We start from the raw sequence: 7,291 nt of genomic DNA, 5'->3' as shown, positions 1-7,291 counted from the left end.
CCCCCCCATTGATCCCCTTCCACAACCCCCCTCCATGATCCCACTCTTTGATCCCCTCCCTGATCCCGCTCCCTGTCCCCTCTCCCGTGGAAGGTTGGGAAGTGCAGAAGTGCAGGAAGTGCCGGTTCCCTCCCAGTTGTGCCCAGGGTGGGTGTTTGGGCTTCCTCTGGATCCCAGATCCCAGGGTTTGTCCATGAGGAAACCCCCTGGGAAGCTCCCGAGCGGCTCCTGGTGTTCCCTGCTCCCAAGAGCCGTCAGAGAACCAAAACACAGGAACAGGGAAGGGCGGGAAGAGCCAGGAATGGGTGGGATGGAGGAAAATCCATCCGGGAGGGGCCTCTCTGTGCCCCAGAGAGGGGACAAGGGGCAGCTCCCGTTCTCCCTGCACTGGGAATGCTGGCACAGGGACATTATCCAAGGGCTGTCCGCCCGGGATTCACCAGCAGAGCCCTGGGAAAGGGCAGAGATCCGGAGAGCAGGAACGTGGAACCCCCGGAACGGGGCATTCCCGTGGAGAAACGGGAGCCGAGGGGTGAAGATGAGGAGAACGGGAGCTGCTCCAGCTCCTCTGGCTTCCCTGGGCATTCCCTGGGCATTCCCTGGGATCCAAACACCTCCGGGAGCTGGGGCAGGGTCGGGATCTGCCGTCCCTGGGCTGGATGGGATCTCACCCACACATGGAAGGAGGGAGGATCCTTCCCATGGGAGCCCTGGGATGCTTTCCCAAGGAGGACAGGGCAGGATTTGGGCTCTGCACATGGAAAAGCTGCTGCCCTGGGGAGCTGGAGGAGGGAAAACCATCCCTGTGACCCCTGGAGAACCCCCCGAGACCAGAGGATCCCCCTTTCCAGCAGGAAAAGCCCCTGGTCAGACTTGGCTCTGCCCGGCTGGATCCCCATTCCCGCAGGATGCCCCGGGAATGTCACACCCACACCCAGACTGGAGCTTTTCCTTTTCCCAGCTCCTTCCCCAAACCATGGGAGCCACAGCCCAGCGGGAGCATCCCCTGGATGAGGGGAACGGGGATGAAAGGAATGAGCCACGAGGTTTCCGTGGATCACGTTCCCACCACCATCCCTCCTTTCTGACGATCCCGGGAGGGATCAGAACAGTTCCCATGGATCATGTTCCCACCACCATCCCTCCTTTCTGATGATCCAGGAGGGATCAGGGCATTGTCCTCCCCTGAGGATCCATCCGGGGTTTCGGGTGGGCAGGAGGGACCGGGATGGCAGCAGCACCACCCGCTGCTGTGGGAAACAGGGAAAGGCTGGTTTTTTTGGGAATGGGGGGCTCGGAGGGGGTGTGAATCCCTGACAATTCCCTGCAGAACCGGATGCACGAGTCCCTGCACCTCTTCAACAGTATATGCAACCACAAGTTCTTCGCAGCCACCTCCATCATCCTCTTCCTCAACAAGAAGGACCTTTTCGAGGAGAAGATCAAGAAGGTCCATCTCAGCATCTGCTTCCCGGAGTACGACGGTGAGTCCGGAGCAATCCCGGCATTCCCACCCCCTGGAGACCCCCCGGAGCAGGGGAGGGGGGGGTCACGTGGGCCTGGAGGGGAGGGGATGGGATGGGATGGGATGGGGTGGGATGGGATGGGGAGGAATGGGATGGGATGGGGAAGGGGAGGCAAATAAGCAGAGTCAGTTCCATCCAAAAAATTAGGGCTGGGGAAGGGATCGGATGATCAGAGTTGGTTCCATCCCCAAAAAGGGGCCAGGGAAGGAGAAGGGGATGAGGATGAGCAGAGCTGGTTCCATCCCAAAAATTAGGGCTGGGGAAGGGATCAGACAATCAGAGTCAGTTCCATCCTGAGAAGGGCTGAGGAAGGGGAGGAGGATGAGGAAGGGGAGGATGAGGATGAGCAGAACCATCTCCATCCCCCTCCCTGGAGTGCTGAGTCCAATCCCTGGAGGCTGGAGCAGAGGAGGGGAGCGCTGTGCCCTCGGGAGGGGGTTTGGGAGGCTGGAGACGGGATAAATCCACGCTTTTCAAGCTTTCCCCAGGCGTGGTCACCCCCAGCCCTTCTCCAGAGCTCCTCCCTGCAGGAGCGGCTCCAGAACATTCCCTCCCTCCCTGCACAGGCCCCAACACGTTCGAGGACGCCGGGAATTACATCAAGACCCAGTTCCTGGACCTGAACATGAGGAAGGACGTGAAGGAGATCTACAGCCACATGACCTGTGCCACAGACACCCAGAACGTCAAGTTCGTCTTCGACGCCGTCACGGACGTGATCATCAAAGAGAACCTCAAGGACTGCGGCCTCTTCTGAGCCCGGGAAGGTGCGGGGGGAATGGGGCTGGAAAACCAGGAATGGGGATGCCAGGAATGCCAGGAATCCCGGGAAAAGGGAGGGGAGGGCGATGAGCAGAGGAGGCTCCAGCCAGTAAAGGGACTGGGGAAGAGGATGAGGATGAGCAGAGCCAGAAAAAGGGCTGGGGATGAGGGGGATCATCCCAAAAAAGGGCTGGGGAAAGGGGGAGAGGGAGGAGGAGGAGGATGAGCAGAGCTGGGTCCGTCCCACAGGGTCACAGATTCATTTAGGGTGGAAAAGACCTCTGAGATCATCGAGTCCACCCTGAGCCTGTCCCCCCCTTGTCCCCCAGCCCAGAGCACTGAGGGCCATGTCCAGGCCTTCCTGGGACACCTCCAGGGGTGGGGACCCCAAACCTCCCTGGGCAGCCCCTGGCCACCCTTTCCATGGGGAAATTCCTCCTGATGTCCAACCTGATCCCCCCGGCTCAGCCTGAGGCCGTTCCCTCTCCTCCTGTCCCTTGTTCCCTGGGAGCAGAGCCCGACCCCCCCCAGCTCCCCCCTCCTGTCAGGGGGTTGCAGAGCCAGAAGGTCCCCCCTGAGCCTCCTTTTCTCCAGGATGAGCCCCTTTCCCACCTCCCTCAGTTCTCCTGCTGCTCCAGACCCTTCCCCAGCTCCGTTCCCTTCCCTGGACACACTCCAGCCCCTCCATGTCCTTCCTGTCCTGGGGGTCCAGCCCCAGGTCCAGCCCTGCAGTTGCCCCTCCCCAGTGCCCAATCCCTGCCCTGGTCCTGCTGCCGCACCATTCCCGATCCAGGAATGCCAGGATGCCAAGAAGGGCCCCCTGGGCCCCCCCAGGCTCATGTCCAACCCCCAGGTCCCTTCCTGTCCCCTCCCTCTGTCCCCACCCCTGGAGCTCCAGAGGGCAGGACCTGGAATGTGGAGTGGTGGAACCTCATCCCATTGGATTCAGCCCATCCTCATCATCACAGGGATGAAGGCCAAGGCAAAGGGTGGGATATGGGATTCTCCATCCTCATCCTCATCACAGGGATGAAGGCCAAGGGAAAAGCTGGGGGATTCTCCATCCTCATCCTCATCATCACAGGGATGAAGGCCAAGGCAAAGGGTGGGATATGGGATCCTCCATCCTCATCTTCATCACAGGGATGAAGGCCAAGGTGCCCCTGCCCCGGGGGTGTTTGACTCCCTGTTCTCTCTCCCTTTCCCAGGAAACATTCCCATCTCTCCGTTCTGCTGAGCAGAGCCAAAGGAAGAACCACCCCCTCCACACGTCACCGCTCCCACTTTTTCTATGACCGCCCCAAATCCGCCTCCTTTCACCCCAAACTAGGAAGGGGCTGAACTCAACGTCCTGCTCCCTTTCGTGGCCATTTCCTCTTTTTTTTGTTTTTTGGTTTTTTTTCCAAGGAAAACTCCCCATTTTCAGCGTTCCACGGGAGGTTTGACACCAAGACACAGCCAGGAATAGGAATATTGAGGGAATTTGGGAGGCAGGGATGGGAATTCCCCCCTGGCCATCCCTCCACAGCCCATTCCTGCCCTTGGATCGGGGCTGGATTCATCCAAGCTGGAATTTCTGGAGGAGGAAGCTGAGTTACCTCCGAGTGGCTCCTGGGAACCCACCCCAGCCCTTCCCGGGAATCGACCCTTTGGCAGGAGAAATCAGGGATCCCTGGGGTTCTCTGGGGCCCTGAACGGCGGGAATTCCTCAGGCAGGAAGGGCCGGGGGAGGGAATCCCAACTCCAGCCCGGGAATGGGAATGGGAATGGGCTGGATAAAGAGGAAATGGTTGCTTGAAACATTTTCGTTCTGCTACTTTAGAGCCGCGTTCGCTCTCTCTGTTTGTAAATAATCCGTAGGTGATCCCTGGAAATCCCTGGATCCTCCTTTCCCTGCTCCCTGCACAGATCTCCCCTTCCAGCTTCACTTCGGTAGGAAAACACAATAAAGGAATGTGCATGACTGGGATTGTCCTTCCTTCCCCGCTTCCCAGAGCTTGGATCCAGGGCCGCTTCCCATCCTTTGCACCCATTCCCGGCTCTCTGGATTGCCTGGATCTCTGGATCCCACCTGGATCACCCTGGGGTTGGGAGCTGTGCTCCTGGAGGGGGGGGGGAAGGGGGTCCCAAACCCAAAAAATTCCTGGTCAGAGCACCTGGAAAGGGTGGAATGAGGAAGGAGGAGTTATCCCATGGAGGGAAGGCTCCAGGAAGGGAATTTTGGGGCAGACAGAGCTCCAGGGAGCTTGGAAAAAATTCCAGAGGAGGGAAACAGTCCCTGGAGCTGCTGAGAGCTCCCACAAGGAATTTATCCTGGAATTCTAAGGAAGCATCCCCAGAAAGGTGCCACCTCCATCCCACAGCAGCATCCAGGGCAGAATTCCCACCAGGATCTCAGCAGCCAGATTTGGGCTGTCAACAGGTAAATCCTCCTGCCGAGAATCCCACGGACAATGGGATTCCTGGAATGTTGCAGGACAGCCCAAGTCTTTGGGAGCAGCACAACCCCAGCAGTGGGGGTTGATGGAGCACAGGGAACCTCCCTGTGCCGAGAATTCCACTTCATTCCCATCAAAGAGCACAGGGAATCTCCCCATCCCAACGATTCCCATCCAAGCTCTTCCCTCCCTCCTCCAGCAAAGCACCAAAAACTGGGAGAGCTCCTGGAAAAGGATGAAGAAACCAGAGCAGAGGCTTCACTCACCATTTTAATAACTGCCAACAAATCCAACGGATCCGACTGGACACGGACAGAACCGGGAAAAGGGGCTGGATGCAGACAGGGATCAGCAGAGGAACGCACGGAGCGGGTGGGGGGGATTTGGATTTGGCACCACCCGGACAAAGGAAAGGCAGGCTCAGGAAAACCGGGGCTGGGAGGGCCTTGGGAAAGGCAGGATGGGATCGTCCCCCCTCCCCATCCCCAAAAACACCCGGGAATCTGCGGCTCGGGAGCTGCAGTTCCCCCCTCGGCTCCAGCCGGGAATGCCAAGCTGGGCATAAAACCGGGAATAAACCCCCCCCCCCGGAGCCCAATCCCCCTTCTCCTGCCCCAGGAGCCTTTCCCAACGCTGGGGGAGCGGGATGGGAATGAGTCACACGGGGAAGAGCTCCAGGGATCCTTCAGGAGCTGCAGGAACAGGAACTCCTGGAATTCCTGCCGGGAGGAACGTTCCCCGCAGGATCTCCACGTGCATAGTTGAGTGAGAGTTGTTTTTTTTATTATTCTCATTTTTTTTTATTATTTTAATTATTTTGAACCCAAGGCTGAGAGGAACAAAGGGGAGGGAAGGGACAGTTTCCTGCCCGGAATAAAAACACCCAAAATAACCTTAAAAATGGAATAACAGGGGCTGGCAACGAAGGAAGAGGGAGCTACAGAGTCAAGGGCTGGAATGAGGCTGGAATTCAGCTGGAATGAGGCTGGAATTGGGCTGGAATCCAAGGGCTGCAATCTGCTTGGAATTGGGCTGGAATCCAGCTGGAATCCAAGGGCTGGATTGGTTGGGAATGGTTGGAATGGTTGGAATCCCACTGGAATCAGGCTGGAATCCCACTGGAATCCTGCTGGAATCAGACTGGAATTGGGCTGGAATCCCATTGGAATCCAAGGGCTGGAATCTGGTTGGAATCCCACTGGAATCAGGCTGGAATCCAAGGGCTGGAATCTACGTGGAATCTGGCCAGAATCGTGCTGCAATCTTCTTGGAATCCCACTGGAATCCAAGGGCTGGAAGCTGGTTGGAATCCCACTGGAATCAGGCTGGTATCCCACTGGAATCCTGCTGGAATCAGGCTGGAATCCCACTGGAATCAGGCTGGAATTGGGCTGGAATCCAGCTGGAATCCAAGGGCTGGAATCAGGCTGGAGTCTGGCTGGAATCCCACTGGAATCAGGCTGGTATCCCACTGGAATCCTGCTGGAATCGCACTGGAATTCCACTGGGATCCCACTAGAATCAGGCTGGAATCCCACTGGAATCAGGTTGGAATTGGGCTGGAATCCAAAGGCCGGAATCAAGCTGGAATCCAAAGGCCGGAATCAGGCTGGAATCTGGATGGAATCCCACTAGAATCAGGCTGGAATCCCACTGGAATCCAAGGGCTGGAATCTCGGTGGAATCAGGCTGGAATTGTGCTGCAATCTGCTTGGAATCCCACTGGAATCCCGCTGGAATCCCGCCAGAAGCCCACTGGAATCCCACTGGAATCCACGCAGATCTCACCATCCAGTGATGCCGGGAGGCTCCGCCCCCACATTCCATGATCTCCACCCCCACTCCCCACCCCCCCATTCCCCAAATCCACGTCCCCACCAACACGAGGTCCCCAGGAAGGAAGGAGGTTGTGCCGGAGCCTCCCGGCGTTCCCGCGGCTCCGCGGCCGTTCCGGGCCCGTTCCCGGCACATTCCCGGCGCATTCCCGGGGCGTTCCCGGGGGTCCCTCAGTAGAGGCCGCACTCCTTGAGGTTGTTCTTGATGATGACGTCGGTGACGGCGTCGAACACAAACTGCACGTTGCGCGTGTCGGTGGCGCAGGTGAAGTGGGTGTAAATCTCCTTCGTGTCCCGCCGCCGGTTCAGCTCCTCGAACTGGCTCTGGATGTAGGCGGCCGCCTCCTCGTACGTCTGGGAGCCTGGAATGAGGCACAAATCCCGGGATTTTGGTGCTGGAGTGGGGAGGAGGGGGCTAGCAGAGCCCGGGGGGGTGGGGAGTGACGAGAGAACGGGGAGGGAGGTGGGGAGGGACGGAAAGAGAAGGGGGGATAAAGGGTGGGATGGAGGGTGGGTGGGAAGGGACCTTAAAATCATGGAATCATGGAATGGTTTGGGTTGGAAGGATCTTAAAGGAAAAGATGGAAGAACCTTGGAATCACGGTTTGGGTTGGAAAGGACCTTAAAATTGTGGAATGGTTGGGAAGGATCTTAAAGGAAAAGAGGGAAGAACCTTGGAATCATGGTTTGGGTTGGAAGGACTTTAAATCATGGAATCATGGAATGGTTT

At 57.9% G+C, this 7,291-nt stretch overlaps 2 protein-coding genes and 1 pseudogene across 6 annotated transcripts; 1 reads left to right on the top strand and 2 right to left on the bottom strand.

Annotated features, from left to right (window-relative positions):
* The first annotated feature begins 1,335 nt into the window (after nt 1-1,335).
* LOC113961639 (guanine nucleotide-binding protein G(t) subunit alpha-2) lies at nt 1,336-4,243 on the top strand. The gene is made up of 3 exons (XM_027672063.1): nt 1,336-1,484; nt 2,093-2,293; nt 3,497-4,243. Exons 1-2 carry the CDS (start codon nt 1,337-1,339, stop codon nt 2,281-2,283), a joined length of 339 nt encoding a protein of 112 aa, XP_027527864.1. The 5' UTR covers nt 1,336; the 3' UTR covers nt 2,284-2,293; nt 3,497-4,243.
* A 736-nt stretch (nt 4,244-4,979) lies between these two features.
* On the bottom strand, nt 4,980-6,730 carry LOC113961637. 5 transcript variants are annotated; one of them, XM_027672058.1, is made up of 4 exons: nt 6,492-6,730; nt 6,333-6,458; nt 6,272-6,293; nt 4,980-6,216 (listed from the first exon to the last, which is right to left on the bottom strand). In XM_027672058.1, the coding sequence occupies exons 1-4, from the start codon at nt 6,695-6,697 to the stop codon at nt 5,539-5,541; spliced, it is 1,032 nt and encodes a 343-aa protein (XP_027527859.1). In that variant the 5' UTR covers nt 6,698-6,730; the 3' UTR covers nt 4,980-5,538. The 5 variants fall into 5 exon arrangements, with proteins under 5 accessions (XP_027527859.1, XP_027527861.1, XP_027527860.1 ...); XM_027672060.1 differs by having other exon boundaries at nt 4,980-6,196; nt 6,252-6,293; nt 6,333-6,468; nt 6,502-6,730; XM_027672059.1 differs by having other exon boundaries at nt 4,980-6,205; nt 6,261-6,293; nt 6,333-6,468; nt 6,502-6,730.
* Nucleotides 6,714-7,291, bottom strand: part of LOC113961640 — a 6,202-nt pseudogene continuing 5,624 nt past the window's right edge.

Source organism: Neopelma chrysocephalum, unplaced genomic scaffold, assembly GCF_003984885.1.
Source record: "Neopelma chrysocephalum unplaced genomic scaffold, ASM398488v2 Primary Assembly neopelma1_97370, whole genome shotgun sequence".
NCBI lineage: Eukaryota > Metazoa > Chordata > Aves > Passeriformes > Pipridae > Neopelma > Neopelma chrysocephalum.
Note: the sequence above shows the minus strand (reverse complement) of the source record. Positions and strands in the feature narration are given on the sequence as shown.

Excerpts from the sequence above, each read along its gene's own strand:
- LOC113961639 (XM_027672063.1), top strand. The coding sequence starts at position 1,337 with ATGCACGAGTCCCTGCACCTCTTCAACAGTATATGCAACCACAAGTTC. Across the intron at positions 1,485-2,092 it reads CTGCTTCCCGGAGTACGACG|GCCCCAACACGTTCGAGGAC; the intron begins GTGAGTCCGGAG and ends CTCCCTGCACAG.
- LOC113961637 (XM_027672058.1), bottom strand. The coding sequence starts at position 6,697 with ATGTGCCGGGAACGGGCCCGGAACGGCCGCGGAGCCGCGGGAACGCCG. Across the intron at positions 6,459-6,491 it reads AGATCTGCGTGGATTCCAGT|GGGATTCCAGTGGGATTCCA; the intron begins GGGATTCCAGTG and ends CGGGATTCCAGC. Across the intron at positions 6,217-6,271 it reads TTCCAGCCCAATTCCAACCT|GATTCCAGCAGGATTCCAGT; the intron begins GATTCCAGTGGG and ends GAATTCCAGTGC.